General features: G+C 44.9%; 1 protein-coding gene across 1 annotated transcript; it reads right to left on the bottom strand.

Annotated features, from left to right (window-relative positions):
- Positions 1 to 8,697: 8,697 nt before the first annotated feature.
- Positions 8,698 to 16,450, bottom strand: VIM (vimentin). Its single transcript, XM_027121975.1, has 9 exons — positions 15,664 to 16,450; positions 14,967 to 15,027; positions 12,481 to 12,576; positions 12,231 to 12,392; positions 11,584 to 11,709; positions 10,997 to 11,217; positions 10,497 to 10,540; positions 9,876 to 9,961; positions 8,698 to 9,060 (listed from the first exon to the last, which is right to left on the bottom strand). The coding sequence occupies exons 1-9, from the start codon at positions 16,224 to 16,226 to the stop codon at positions 9,019 to 9,021; spliced, it is 1,401 nt and encodes a 466-aa protein (XP_026977776.1). The 5' UTR covers positions 16,227 to 16,450; the 3' UTR covers positions 8,698 to 9,018.

The following is a 16,450-nucleotide window of genomic DNA, read 5'->3' as shown; positions in this document are numbered from 1 at the left end:
GACACCAAATCTACCAGCACCTTGATCTTGGACTTCTCAGCCTCCCAAACTGTGAGATGTAAACGTTTGTTGTTTAAGACACTCAGTCTATGATATTTTGTTATAGCAGCCCAAACTAAGATCCATGGGTTTATTTGGGGGTACTCTATATAACAATAAGTCCCCTACATACTAACCTTCAAGTTGCGAACTTTCAGTTGTGAATGTGCTGTGTTCACATGTCCAATCACGTAAGTTAGTTCATGTGTCTGCCTGTTCACTCGATGCCAGCCCCTGGATGCCAGCTCTTGTACTGTACTATTGTACCTTTCAAGGTACTGTACTGTAAGATTAAAAATGTTTTCTTTATTTTTTGTGTTTGTTTTTTATGTATTCTTTGTGTGAAAAGCATTACAAACCTATTACAGTACAGGACTATATAGCTGATTGTGTTAGTTGGGTACCTAGGCTGACTTTGTTGGACGTACAAACAAATTGGACTTAAGAATGCATTCTCGGAACAGAGCTCGTTCGTATGTAGGGGACTTACTGTGTCTTCTCCTGATGTCTATCTCTACACCAATACTACGCTATTGTATTTTACTATAGCCCTATCTGGTAAGACATGTCTCTCTAATGTGGTGTTTATTTTATCTAAAAGAGTATCTTATTTCTTCTCAACCCTTTGCTTTTCTTCGCACATAATTTATCTGTAGATAGTTTTGGGTTTTCCAAATAAGCAATTATATTATTTGCAATTAATGACAGTTTTATCTTTTCTTTCTATTGCTGTTTTAAATTCTTTTTCCCTGTAGTACAGTATTGAATAGGAGCAGGGATAGTGGGTATCCCTGTTTTTCTTGATCTTAAAGGGAATAATTATATAATTTCGCCATCGTTTTTTATGTTTACTTTTGCTTTCTTATAGCTACCTCATATTGAGTTAAGAAATATTCTCTATTTTCTTAAATTTATTTAAGAATAAATAAATACCTTTCATCGCTGCGCGGGCTTTCTCTAGTTGCGGCGGGCGGGGACTACTCTTGGTTGCGGTGCACAGGCTTCTCATTGTGGTGGCTTCTCCTGTTGTGGAACACAGGCTCTAGGTGTGCAGGCTTCAGTAGTTGTGGCTCGCAGGGTCTAGAGCACAGGCTCAGTGGTTGCTCCGTGGCATGTGGGATCTTCCCAGACCAGGGATTGAACCCATGTTCCCTGCATTGGCAGGCAGATTCTTCACCACGGTGCCACCAGGGAAGTCCCTCTATATTCTGATTCTTCTAAAAGTTTTTATATTAATTAGGTGTTGACTTTTATGAAACTTTTTTCTGTGTCTATTAAGTGAATCATATGGTTTTCTCCTTTCATATGTCAGAATGTTAAATTATGTTAATCAGTTTTAATATTAAAATACTTTTGTATCCCTGAGCTATATGCAACGTTTATTATTTTTATATGTTTAGAATACATAAGTATTGTTTTTAAATATATTGCTTGATTTGTGTCGTGATAAGGAAGATACATCACTTACATCTCCTGTTTCAAGAAACATAATTGACTCATGGCCCTACTGTCATCCCTCTGGATTCACCACCACATTTGGGTCAAGGACACACTTCCCCTGGGATGCTCCCAAACCAGTGACTGAACGCGGTAAAGACTGTAGTACTGACCCATTCCTGTGGGACATGGGACTCTTCTAACCAGCCACTGACTTGAGGAACTTCCATAGGCTTTGCTGAAACTTTCTTAAATCAACACTGCCATCTGAGGCTACTCCTACCATTCCGTCCTTCCCTCTCTCCTTTCACTGGTGTCAGACCTATACTGCAGCCTAAAGGCTCACCTGTCTCTTCCTATGTCTTCCCATTCATACATCAAAATAAATCTCTTGTGCATCTAACTCCATCTTTTGCTGTTCAGAGAACCTCAGCCACACAAGTTGGTGTGCTGATGTTTTGTGAGGGTATTTGCATCTCTATCCGTGAAGAGCATTGACCTGCCGTGTTCACCTCCTGCTGGGTCCTTGTCTCGTTTGGGGAGTAAGGTTATGCTTTCTTCATATAATGAGTTAGAAAAGGTTCTCTCATTTTTATGATTTGAAAATGTTTGTGATGATTTGGAATGTGTACATTCCATATTTGGTGGAATTCAACTGTTGGGATATCTGTTCTTGATATTTTCTTTTTTTTTTTTGACGTGGACCATTTTTTTTTTTAAACATCTTTATTGGGGTATAATTGCTTTACAATGGTGTGTTAGTTTCTGCTTTATAACAAAGTGAATCAGTCATACATATACATATGTTCCCATATCTCTTCCCTCTTGCGTCTCCCTCCCTCCCACCCTCCCTATCCCACCCCTCCAGGCGGTCACAAAGCACCGGAGCCGATATCCCTGTGCCATGCGGCTGCTTCCCACTAGCTATCTACCTTACGTTTGTTAGTGTGTATATGTCCATGACTCTCTCGCCCTGTCACAGCTCACCCTTCCCCCTCCCCATATCCTCAAGTCCATTCTCCAGTAGGTCTGTGTCTTTATTCCTGTCTTACCCCTAGGTTCTTCATGACATTTTTTTTTCTTAAATTCCATATATATGTGTTAGCATACGGTGTTTGTCTTTTTCTTTCTGACTTACTTCACTCTGTAATGACAGACTCTAGGTCTATCCGACGTGGACCATTTTTAAAGTCTTTACTGAATTTGTTACAATATTCCTTCCATTTTATGTTTTGGTTTTTTGGCTGCGAGGCATGTGGCATCTTAGCTCCCTGACCAGGGATCGAACCCGCACCCCCTGTATTGGAAGGTAGAGTCTTAACCACTGGACTGCCGGGGGAGTCCCCTGTTCTTGATATTTTCTTTTAAGAAAGACTAATCAGGTTTTTTTTATAGTCTTAAGTCAGTTTTGATTGGGACTTTTTATCTCAGCCTCTGTGGCAATGTGTATTTTCCAAAGATGGCCACAACATTCGCTCTCATTCCCACATGTTCTTCTGTAATGTGACCTTGCCACTTCCACGTGGAGAGGTAGAGTCTAATTCTCCACCCTTGAATTTGGGTGGTCTCTGTGGCCGGTTTGACGGATAGAATGCAGTGGAAATTACGCTGTGTTGTTTACAGACATAGCCCTTATCAAACCTGGATATTTCTGCTTCCTGCCTCTTAGCCGTGGGTCACACTGTAAGAAGTATAACTATCCTCAGACCACGCTGCGAGAAACCTAAGCCATGGATTATGAGACGATATCTGGAACGTGAAAGAAGGCAAAGAACACTGAGGCAAGAGACTTAAGAATGAAGAAGTCATCTTCTTTGTCAAGTCCAGTGAAGGCTTCAGAGGACCCCAGCCTGAGCTACCGCCTGACAGCAACTGCATGAATGATCCCAAGTAAAGGCTCCCCAGCTGAGTCTGGTCAACCCACAGAATCATAAATTGTTGTTCTAAGCTGCTGAGTTTTATAATTGTATGGTTCATAGTGGTAATTGATAACTGAATACCTGTGTACTCCATGAAAATAACTATAATAGCTGGAGCACACACATACACGCGCGAGCAGACACAAACATGCACACAACTGTGTAATTATTTTGAGGGCAACCAAGACAGTCAAGAATGGAGATTAAGGGCTATATTCCTTCGGAGAAGCAAAGACTCCAAGGTGAAATCCACATTCGCTTGGTTTTTCCCGTGAGGCAGTTTCTAAATGGGGGAGAGAGCTCAACATAAAATGGTGTTCTTCCTAGGCTAGGTTGACAGAGAAACATCCAAATTGTTGGCCATCTCCTGTGCTGTATATATTCAGTGTGAGACTCCAGGAAACCCAGCAGAAAATAGTAGCAAACAGACTAAAAGCTGAGCAGGCTAGAGTGTCTGCCGAAGTGGAAGGGCTTCGATAAATGCATCCAGGCCATAGCTGAGATCCAGAAATGTCCTATCCTGGGGCTAAGGAACACATTTGAAAGGTGAAGACCAGTACTAAGATAATGGAGTTAAAATAGACAAGACCTAACAAAAACTGTAACTAACCCTTACCAGGATCAAGGTGACCCACTGGTACTCAATTTGCCTGTAAAAAGAAAACTATTCTTCCTTTTTAGAGAATGAAGACATTGCCCAGAGCCTAAACAAGCATTCATTTAAAATGTTCAGCATGCAGGAAAAAACTATGAAGTGTGCTAAAAAAAAAAAGGACCAAATAATCAGAAACCAAAAGAGAAAACAGACACTATAAACAAATTCACATGTGATTCACATATTGAGGTGAGCAGACAAAGACCTTTAAACAAACATTAAGAAACAATAGGGACTTCCCTGGTGGTCCAGCAGTAAAGAATCCGCCTTCCAACGCAGGGGACTTGGGTTTGATCCTGGGCCTGGGAACTAAAATCCCACATGCCACCAGGCAACTAGGCCCGCGCACCACAACTACTGAGCCCACATGCCTCAGATGAAAGCCTGCGTGCCGCAGACTACAGAGCCCATGCACTCTGGAGCCCGCGCACCACAACTAGAGAGAGAAAAACCCGCACACCACAGCTAGAGAGAATCCCACATGCCGCAACTAGAGAGAAACCCGCGCACCACAACTAGAGAGAAGCTTGCGTGCTGCGACGAAAGATCTTGCATGCTGCAACAAAGATCCCGTGTACCTCAACTAAGAACCGACACAGCCAAAAAAATAATAAATTAATTAATTTAAAAAAATTAAAAATAAAATAAATATTTTTTTAAAAGAAATAATTACAATTAATGTGATAAAATACAGGAAAATATAGAGAGAATTTCACGTTCTGGAGAGACAGAGGCCCATTATTGAATTCTGATCATCGTCAGGACTAGAAGCCACGGTCTGAATGCCAAGGACAGAACAGGAACTTTCTCCACCTTAGGTCAGCCTGAGTAGAGCTGAATTGACCTGAAGTGACCTGTGTAGCCTCTTTGCAACATTTGGGAAGTAAGATGCCTCCAACACCTCATACACAACATCCCCTGTTTGCCTTAGTTCAGGCTGCTGTAACAGAATACCATGGACTGGGGGGCTTTAACAACAGAAATTTACTTCTCACAGTTCTGGAGGCTGGAAGTCCAAGATCAAGGCGCCAGCAGATCCGGTGTCCGCTGAGAGCCTGCTTCTCTTTGTAGGCTTCTCGTGGTATCCTCCCAGGGCAGAGAGCAGAGCAGAGGGAAAGCAATTTCTCTGTGTCTTTTTAAAGGGCACTAATCCCATTCATGAGGGCTGCACCTCCTAATGCCATCACATTGGGGGTTGGGGTTTCAACATATGAATTGGAGGGGGACACAAACGTTCAGTCCATAGCACTGTTCTTCCCCAACAAGACTGGTAGACTATGAACTCAGTAAAGGAGCAGACTGTGGTTGTCCAGCCAACACCCAGCACAGTGCCTGATACATACAGGGAACTCGAATGTTTAGACTGGTCTTCTTGGACCGTGGAAAATCTTCATCTGAGAGCAGCCTGTGACCCTCCCAGAACCTTCCATGGCTGTCTCCTCACCTCCTACCGTGCCCTAAAAGAAATACTTGCCTTACAGGGTAGCTGTGTAGAGAAAGTCTCCAGAGCATTTGTCTCAAAACTGTTCTCTACCTTGAGAGGGGATTTAAGAAAACGGAGAAGTTGACCAGTCACGAATGGCCACAAACCTTTAAGCAGCATATTAACCTTCAGTGACTTTGCAAACTTACAGCCTTTTGAAAATCTCCATCACAGACCTAGTTCAAGTACAGACAAGGAGAATGTTCTCCAAATGTTTAACTATGACTACTGTTGTGGGCTGAATTTGTGTCCCTTGCCCCCATGTCCCCCATACCCCCTTCCCACACCCGTGTGTTGAGTCTTAACTCAGAATGTGACTGTATTTGGAAATACATGGGGTCTTTAAAGAGGTGATTAAGGTACAATGAGGTCATTTGACCTAATCCAATATGACTGGTTTCCTTACAAGAAGAGATTACCTAAGGGGAGAGGCCTCAGGAGAAACCAACCCTGTCAGCACCTTGATTTTGGACTTCCAGCCTCCAGAGCTATGAGAAAATTAACTTCTGCTACTTAAACCACCCAGTCTGCGGTACTTTGTTATGGCAGCCCCAACGGATTTATAGAGACCCTTTGTTTAGTGAAGCCTGGTAGGTTGGGGAGAGAGCCTTCTTTGGGGCATAGGGTCTGCTTCAACCTCGTTTTCTTCAGGAAAAGACCAGGAGAAGCTGATGTCTTCCCACCCGTCCCCCATCACCACACACAGCTCCTCCTTTAGTCCCACAGCCTTGGAAAGGAGAGTTCCTTTCCCAGCGCTTTTGTCAGAAGAGGCTGGTCATGGGAAGGTGGACCTCACGATAGACACGCTGTAACTCAGTCAGACGTTTGTCTCTGTCACCAGCCACCTAGTCCATATATCACGACGGTGAGAGACCTTAGCAGGACTTAATTTTCACATTATTTCCACAGACTGCACCGTCCCTTTGGTAACTTTTCTGAGACTTCACACTCTATGCCATTGTTTTCTTCTCCCCATCCCCTACTTTTTTTTTAAATCTCTTTTAATCTGGGATTAATGTTGTACATAAAAGAACCAAGCATTTGGGCTTCCCTGGTGGCGCAGTGGTTGAGAGTCCGCCTGCCGATGCAGGGGACACGGGTTCGTGCCCCGGTCCGGGAAGATCCCACATGCCACGGAGTGGCTGGGCCCGTGAGCCATGGCCGCTGAGCCTGCGCGTCCGGAGCCTGTGCTCCGCAACGGGAGAGGCCACAACAGTGAGAGGCCCGAGTAATGCAAAAAAAATAAATAAATAATGAAGGGTTGTGTGCTTGAAGAAAACTAATATGGGGCCAGTGTCTTGATCCTTCGAAGCCAAAGGTAGGGTAGAGGTGAAGAGACAGGAGTCGTAGGACTGGGAGGCTGAGAGGAATGTGGTGAAAATGGCCAAAGAACAAAAAACAAACCCGAAAATCAAATAGAAGAAGTTTCTTCAGGGCCCAAGCCTCGGGATGGATGTTTGCTCTGGCAATACTGATTATGTAACTTAACACATCCGTGTTCAGATATGGGGGTGGAGTGAGGGTGGGGTGCAGGACCACTCAAGGAGTCTCAGCAGGAATGTCCTTTCCTATAAGATTATGCTAAGGGTAGGTACTCAGTGCTCTGTGGTGAACTAAATGGGAAGGAAATCCAAAAAAGGGGATATATGTATACATAGAGCTGATTCACTTTGCTGTGCAGCAGAAACTAACACAACATTGTAAAGCAACTAGACTCCAATTAATTAAAAAAAAAAAAGATTATGCTAAGGGTAAGATGACCAGATAGAAGCTGTTGTTCAAATTCGTACACTTGTGAGTCTGAAAGGGGGCATTATTAATAAGTAAGCATAAACCAATACCATCCTACGCAAACTGGGATGTAAATCACCCTGACTAGGGGCCATTTCCCTGGGCCAGTTCTTTCTTTACTCATGTGGTACCCACAGTATCAAAAATGATGCAAATCACAACTAATATTACTTAGCACAGTGTCTGGCATTTAGTTAAACGAAGTGTAAACCATCTTACTTTCCCCTGAGCAACTCTACCGAGAGGTAGATGCAAACACTTAGAAATTACAAGGAGGGACTTCCCTGGCGGTCCAGTGGTTAAGACTCCATGCTTCCACTGCAGGGGGCTCAGGTTCGATCCCTGGTCGGGGAACTAAGATCCCGAGTGCTGCGTGGCTCCCCCCCGCAAAAAAACACAAAAAACAAGGAATGCCTACCACATCATTCCTGGAGGAGAGGGAATCCTAGTAATACAGGAAATTGGGACTTAAGTCTAGGAACTTCTTACTCAAAGGAAATTTCCCTCCAGAACATACATTGGGCCATTACAACTCTATTGCTTCCAGGCCATACCCTCCCTTTCACTTATTTGACTTTCTCTCTCTTCCTAAACTCTGCTCACATTGTGTGACCTGTAGGAAGGTTTTCATGACCACAGCACTTCATTCTCATTGCTCCAGGTTTTAAAAGCTGATCAGAGACAAGCATCATTTTACCACATGACTCACATGTGTTAATTGCACCTCCCAATGAACAGGTAAGGGTTTTCCTTTATTTTGTGTCTAACGTCGCTCCCCCAAAGCACAATTCTTTAAAAATATCTGTAGGTGGATATATAGATTTAGGTATCACATATAGGTATAGATACACACACAGAAAAGCAGGGTAGTTTCCCATGTTGGAACTAAATGAACTTGTCCCATTTCTCTGCATCTTGCTAATGGAAGATGCAGCCGTTATATCCTGGATGTTGCCCTACACCTTAACCCCCGTAGTGGAGTTTGTGCCACGTATCTGCTGCACATACCAAAATGCAGTTTTCATTTTAGTCAGTTTTTTTAATTTTAGGAGGTCTATTTGTTAGAACTGAAATCACACATGGACATGGACCCAGCTGGATTCATTTTATGAAAAGACCTATCATCATTTTGTCTACAAATTATATAACATCTATTTATGAATTTTAAAAATAACTTGATTGAAAAGAAGCGAGGTCTATCTAAAATGACCAAATTAAGAGCTACGCTTCAAGCATAAAGTTGAATTTCTCAAGTTAACCTAACCTTGATTTTGTGGGAATTTGACCAATAAGACCAAAAAATATTTAACCCAAACATATATTGTCATAAAATTTAGAGAATTGTTTAGATATCAAATAAGCAAGACACCAAAAGAGTTTTCCAAAGATTTATTGAAGCAGAAACAAGTTGGTCAGATACGTGATGGAAAAAAGCAGTTTTAATGGTATTCAAAAATACTTCTTAAAAAGTATTCTAGCACAAGGCGTCTTCGGTAAACTAGATTATGTTGTAAACTTTTTTCTAAATCTTTTACGAGTGTTGGTTCTCAAGAACTAGAGCTTATTCCTATTTCAAATCTATCTTGCACTCCTGAAAAAACTGCAGAAAGGCACTTGAAAGCTGTTTCTTTAAGATACGGATTTCTTTTTTATTCTCACTGGTAGTATTTTGCCGCATGGAGTACGTGCAGTTTTTATTCCAGGTCATCGTGATGCTGGGAAGTTTCGTTGATGACCTGTTGAGAAAAACAGAACTCAGATCAAATGTAATACTACATACTAATGGTTAAGTTACCCCATAAAGCATGTCAAAGAAAAATCCTAGCAAAGGCATATAACTTATTGTGAAAGTTGGAAGATCACGTTGGTTCTGCGTGACCAGGGGTCACAGCGAGCAGGGACAGATACATATGTAAGACGTGCTTCACCTGTAGGCAAAATATATATCTGATAGAATGTTATGACTTAAAAAAATAAACTTGAAAAATACTGTGTTTATGAAGAAGAATGCTGTAACAATCATAGGCAACAAAGTTTAAAAGCAATTAACACATATTAAAATGTACAGCAAGTACATTTTATGTGCAAGGGAAGATTACGATACATTTTGACCGTTTCTTTCCTGGCATAGAGAAGTAATGAGAAACTACTCGATCATATGGCATGTCCTTGTATTACATCATGACAGGGTCTAGGAGTGTCCAGGGAAGGCCATTATGTCCAGGATCAAAACATTCCTGCTATTGAGGCAGTCTAATGAAACTAGTTTAGGAAGTAACTTACGGAAGCGGTACTCCTGTTTCAAATCAAGCACCAAAGGAAATCACTAATTTTAGACAAAGGCAGACTACTATCCCACCTTCACATCTAGGAGCCAAATAATTAGATGGCTGTGTGTAGTGCTGGAAGAGGTCGACCTATTCTTTTTAGGAGGCACGAGTGAAACTGAAACCTCCCAAATTAGCTAGCTGTATCTGAGATAGACTTAGTGATCTAAAAGTGTATCAATGCCTGTCTGAAATTACTCCCATTTTGATTTAAAGATACCAACCTGTCCATCTCTGGTTTCAACCGTCTTAATCAGAAGTGTCCTTTTTGAATGGGTGTCAACCAGAGGGAGTGAATCCAGATTGGTTTCTGAATAAAGAAAACAGGTCCAAAATGAGTAAAAAGAAACTTTTTAAAAGGCAAGAGATGATTTTGTCCAAAGAATTATGATTTTTTGTTCATGATTGTTTAAAGCACTATTCCCAAAATAATTCTAAAGACTATCACCTGTTTTAAAACCCAGAGGCTAACAACACTAGCATCAGGATGAGACGGACTACTTCAGTGTATACTCCCACAGGAGGGAAAAAAAATGGGATTTCACTTTAACTGGACGTAGAAAATGTAAGACAGTACTTGTTTGAAAATTATGCCTATCTTAGAGAATTTTCTCTTGTATGGCATTTTTCAAGTATCATTTTAAAAATGAGTGCTTTATAAACAGAATGGGTACAAGCTGCTAACATTTTTCGTAGGGACTTCCCTGGCGGTCCAGTGGTTAGGACTCCGTACTTCCACTGCAGGGGGCCCGGGTCTGATCCCTGGTGGGGGAACTAAGATCCCACATGCCGCGCAGTGCAGCCGAAAAAATAAAATATTTCATAAAGGAGAATCAAATGCTTACCCCTCAGGTTCAGGGAAGAAAAGTTTGGAAGAGGCAGAGCAATCCTAGAAAGAGTTTATGAAGAAAAACAGTAACCTTTTCGGAAAACAACAAGGAACGCATTTATACACTTCGTATTTTCATCAAATAAGAAGATTTACAATCCACAGGTGAGGGATTTGCTTCAGAAGCATCTACCTATGATCGGTCTCATTAGTACATTTAAATATTTTACTCCAAGCATTTTCTCCAAGGGGCTGGAGGTGTGACAGAGTGACTCTCGGTTTTCACAGAATCAATCGTAGGTTGAAATCCCAGCTCAGATATTGATTAACTGACTAGGACAAAAGAACTCAGATCTCCAGATCTGAACTGAAGGTTCCTCATCTGTAAAAAGTGGTAAATAGCTACCTTGAAGCAAGGCTCTGAAGATGAAATGAGATGATGCATGGAAAGCAAGGGGCATAATACCTCACACAGGGCAGCTTGGCATTCACTCCCACGAGCCCCCCGTTCCCCACCTGCTCTCCTCTCCTTCCAGCAGCTTCCTGTAGGTGGCAATCTCGATGTCGAGAGCCATCTTAACATTCAGCAGATCTTGGTATTCACGCAGGTGACGAGCCATCTCTTCCTTCATGTTCTGAATCTCGTCCTGCAGGCGGCCAATAGTGTCTTGGTAGTTAGCAGCTTCCACGGCAAAGTTCTCTTCCATTTCACGCATCTGGCGTTCCAGAGACTCGTTCTGCAGGAGAGATGAGAAAGGCTGTTTATTTCCCAGAAACAAACGAACAAACAGAGCTATCCCCCCAACCATTTCCAGACCATTTGCAATCCCTTTCCCTAGCAGCAAATGGGGAACGCTCCCATTTTCAGTGGAAAATACAAGTACCGAGTCCCCTTCCTAGTGGAAGCAATAATATAGGTAAACTAAAACCTTGGGATCTCCAAGTTCTTTTTGAAAATGTCTTGACAACTCATTTTAGTCTTTGGACTAAAATGTAAATTTTTCTCCCTTTGAGCAAAGTTTTCTTCCGATAGCACCCTGAGCTTGGCCACCTGAAACGGGTCCAAGCTGGTGATCGGCCCTCTCTTGCGCTGTGATACTCACGGTGCCTTTGAGGGCATCCACCTCGCAGGTGAGGGACTGCACCTGCCGACGGTACTCGTTCGACTCCTGCTTGGCCTGGCGCAGGGCATCGTTGTTGCGGTTAGCAGCCTCGGAGAGGTCAGCGAACTGTCAGGGAGGAAGCAGAAACCTGGGTCACCCACGTGCCTCGTCCACAAGTCCTCTGAGGTTCTACCTGGCCCGGATAATGGAGACGGCTTAAAGATGGCAGACAGACAAATACGTAAACAAGGCATGATACCAACCAACTTTTACACTCAAAGCTCAAATTGCAACGTGTTCAGGATACGCCTAATTTGTTTTGAAAACCAAAGGAAATGAGGTGGAAGGCCAATGTTGAGATTTCCAAGTAGAAATCCCCTCTGTTTCCCTCGTTTTCAAAGGGTGGAGGTCAAGGGCAAGAGGGTAACCTGGAAGTACGGTGACAGCGGGGCAGTGGCAAGGGCGTCTGCTATTCTAACGGACGGGGTGTGAGTTGCGGGGAGGAGGCAGCAAGAGATAAAACTCGCGCAGGAGGAAAAGCCAGCTAAACGTGGCAGGGAAAAGGTACTCAGGAATCGCAGACAGGTACAGCGTTTTCAGAAAAGAACGCTTTTCTTCCGATCCGGCCACACTTGCTCGTTTCGCACCTTGGACTTGTACCATTCCTCAGCCTCCTGGAGGTTCTTGGCGGCCACGCTCTCGTACTGCTGGCGGACGTCGCGCAGGGCAGCCGTGAGGTCGGGCTTGGAAACATCCATATCGATCTGGACGTGCTGTTCTTGAATCTGGGCCTGCAGCTCCTGGATTTCCTGAGGAAAGAAAAGAGAGAAGGTCAGCCGTGCCAAGTACGGGGGGCAGCTTCACCCACAATGGTTCACACACTGTGACTCCTCTTACCTCATCGTGTAGTTTCTTCAAAAAGGCAATCTCTTCTTGCAAGGATTCCACTTTACGCTCCAGGTCCAGACGTGCCAACGAAGCATTGTCAACGTCCTGTTTCCAAAAGAGAAAAGACAGGGCATGAAGGAGGATGCTGACATCTGTGGCCTATCCCATGTATTCATTTCAAATGAACTATATGGACTTATGTCTCTTTATTATAAAGAAGGGCACTGACGAATTTTATAACCTTCGAAGAAGTTTGTAAATCACCCCCATGCTACAGCATACTGTTTTTTTTTTCTTCAGTAACAACTTTGAATTGCGGTCTGCTGAGTTGTACTCAGGGTGACCAGTAGACAATTTTAAAATAAATAAGTGTATGCCAACATGGTAGACTGCGGTCAATTCATTATTATTGAATCCACATTATATCAGTGAAGTTTCTATTACTTTTTTAAATCTAGGAAATCAATGCCACAGCATTTTGGGGGGTTCACATCATGGAATAGTAGGATGATGGGAGTCCGTCAGGTTTCACAACTTCGCGTGTACGTGAGAACGTGCAGAACAGAAATTAGTGCTCCAGAAGTGTCAGCAGATAGTACATAAGCTCTTTTATCCCCGCCTCTACTCAAACCTTTTGAAATTTATCCTCGGGATCCCAAGCAAGTCATCTGGCATTCAAGCTACAAGGCTAGATTTGTACTCCAATTCAGGATGCGCCCCGGCACAAGCGTAGTTCAGGCAAATAAGGAACAAGAAGTGTAACCCTGAACTGTATTTGCTTTGCTTCCTCTGGTAGGTTTTTCTCCTGGAACTCCCCTATCTCATCCCACAAGGGTGTGGCCACATCTCTTTCCCTTAGCTCTGTGTCAGTTTGGTTCTCAGCTTGTTTCAGAATGACTGATCAAAATGCATACGGTGTTAACGGTATGTAAAATTTGTGCTGCTCTGGTCTCCTTCTCTGTTTCCACAATCTGTAAACTGCTACAGCCCAAAGATTTAATTTCCCCTGAAGGGAATGTCATGAGGATTTTTATACCTCTTATCTTGTAAGCAGTTATCTTTGGAGTACAGTTTATAGCTTTACAGTCTTAAAATATTGACATGCTTCTGTCACCTTCATGGAAAAATGAGTGAGGAGTAAGTGATAAAAAAAGATCAGCCTTGGAGAAAAAATTTCATTTTTGCTTGCTGTTAAATGCTACAAAAGATATACAAGATGATTTACTCTATAGAAAAGTTCAGTGGGTCACATTCTACTTCTTCGAAGAGAATGTGAGGGGTCTTACCTCATCCCTAAATAGGGACAATTTATACTAATATTGTTTTACATGAGGTTGCTACTGGGGGTAGAAAACACTACAGACATGATGATCAGAAATGCCCCACGACTAAAATAAACTACTCATTGCTGTGTTTAATTTGGTAAATGTATTTCTGCCTCAAAATGTTATTCTAGACTGTTCGTCTGAAGGAGCTTTTATAGCCGTCCCAGTAAGTGTTCAGGAGAATGCAGCTATGCTGGCGACTCTTCCTGCTTTGGGATTCCAATTTTAAGTTAAAAATCATTTAAGGCCATCTATCTTTGGAGCAAGAAAACCTTTTACTTAAAACCCCATTCTTCATTTTCAGGTTTATGCTTTATGGAGAGGACATGCTAAGGAATACAAAGGTTCAAAGAAGAAAGGCCTTTCCACATGTGAGGTATGACTGTAGCTTTAAGAAGTCTTCACATCACATACTTGGAGTCTGGGCCAGATATTAGATAACGGATGTTAGCAAATACTTGTGTCCAATTAGAACGGTGCTTGCATCATTACATAGTCAGTAAGAATGCAGCCTGTTGCAAAGCGTCTCTGGGAACACAAAGACTCCTATTCTTTCCAGCCAGAACGGCCCCACTTGCCAGGATGTCTGTATCTACATTCCACAGCGAAGCCTGTAGAAACCATTAATACCTTTCAGCCAATAGTTGTGCATAGGGATACTGCTATCTAAGCTTAGGGCCACAGTAGAACTTGCAGCGAAGCGAAGAAAAGAAACTTGCTGGCTTAAGTCCAGTTAAACTAAGTTTCTTATCCTCCAATACATTTTACATTTGAAACTACAGGGCAGAACTGCGCTTTTGGGGGCCTTGTAAAAGGAAGCCAACTTGACTTTGGCAAACCGCCATCTAAATCAAACTGTAACTGTTCGAGATCAGAATATCAACGTGTTGCAAAAATGAAACGGAAAAAATGATTTGTTTGGAAAAAAAATCTTGAAACAAAGTAAAAAGTTAAAGACTTCCCTTTATGTCCTAGAGAACGGTTTGATTATTCAAGGGTTTTTGTCCGGAGCAGCTCCGAACTGCGGTCTTTCTGCCACTAGGGGGCTTGGAGCGCAGACGTGAAGTTTGGCACGATTTATACTTGGGTTAAAGCAACTTTTAGAACTGCTCGTGGGGCGCGTGGGTGGGTGGCGTCCGGTGGCTGCGAGTGGGAACAGAATCTACAAACCTGTCTGAAAGACTGCAGGGTGCTCTCGGCTTCCTCCCTCTGAAGCATCTCCTCCTGCAACCTGAAACAGGCGCGCGTTAACCACAGGGGCACGGGGAAACCGCCAGGGGCGGGGCGACCACACCCAAACACCCCGCCGTGGCCGCCAGACCAGCGCTGCTGCGCCACCTCCGCGGGCAGCCAGCGACCGCGGCTTTTGGGGCTGCTGCCCTCGGCTAGTTTGAGCGGGGCCTTGGCCACCGCGTGGAAAGGCAATCACGGTTGCCACCATGACCTGCGAGACGACCGCCACCACCCTACCCCGGAGGAGACTCTGCAGTCCCTTTGTCTCGCTCCCTGCACGGCCCCGTGGCTGGCAGCCCGCCGTGGGAGGGGTGGGAAGGGGGGGCAGGAAACTTTCTCAAAGTTTGGGGAAGTCGCACGCATCGTTTGCAAGGGGCTTCGAGGACAGACAGAGCGGTAGTTTTAAGAAATCTGAAACTTTCTGAGACAGGCGTTCTTGGGCAAATGAGTGGGGCTAGAGAGGAAACGCTAACTTGCAAGATCTGGGTTCAGGGCGGGGCCGCGCCGCAGCAGTCACAGCCCTGCTCCCCCGCTGTCCCCCGGGCAGCCGCCGCCCGGGCCACATCCCCAAGGGCGTGGCGGCTCCGCTTCCCCTCTCCTTCCCTCCCGCGGCCCCGCGTGGGCGCCTCCTTACTTCTCCCGGAGACGCATGATGTCCTCGGACAGGTTGTCGCGCTCCACCTCGACGCGGGCTTTGTCGTTGGTGAGTTGGTCCACCTGCCGGCGCAGCTCTCGCATCTCCTCCTCGTAGAGGTCCCCCAGGCGCGACTTGCCCTGGCCCTTGAGCTGCTCGAGCTCGGCCAGCAGGATCTTGTTCTGCTGCTCCAGGAAGCGCACCTTGTCGATGTAGTTGGCGAAGCGGTCGTTCAGCTCCTGCAGCTCCACCTTCTCGTTGGTGCGGGTGTTCTTGAACTCGGTGTTGATGGCGTCGGCCAGCGAGAAGTCCACCGAGTCCTGCAGCAGGCGCACGCCGGGCACGCTGCTCCGCAGGCGCATGGCCGCGGAGCGCGTGGCGTACACGCCGCCCGGGGACGAGGCGTAGAGGCTGCGGCTGGTGCCGGGGCGCAGCGCGCTGCCCAGGCTGTAGGTGCGGGTGGCCGTGGTCACGTAGCTCCGGCTGGAGCTCGGCCGGCTCGCGGTGCCAGGGCCGCCGAACATCCTGCGGTAGGAGGACGAGGACACGGACCTGCTGGACATGACTGCAGAGGGCGGCGGTGGGCTGGGCGGCTGCGGTGGCGCGGGCTAGCTCCGGGAGGAGAGGCGCGCAAGGGCGCGGTGGGTGTGGGCAAAGGGAGCGCTGCTGAGTCTCTGGAGCGGAGAGCCCGGAGCGAGAGTGGCAGAGGACGGGACCCCGCCGAGGGCGCAGATTTTATAAGCCGGTTAGGAAGCAGGGTCCCCTCCCACTGCCATCCCGGAGGCAG

This window comes from Aethalodelphis obliquidens, unplaced genomic scaffold, assembly GCF_003676395.1.
Source record: "Aethalodelphis obliquidens isolate GAN/ISIS:26980383/991018 unplaced genomic scaffold, ASM367639v1 scaffold23, whole genome shotgun sequence".
Classification (NCBI taxonomy): Eukaryota; Metazoa; Chordata; class Mammalia; order Artiodactyla; family Delphinidae; genus Aethalodelphis; species Aethalodelphis obliquidens.
Note: the sequence above shows the minus strand (reverse complement) of the source record. Positions and strands in the feature narration are given on the sequence as shown.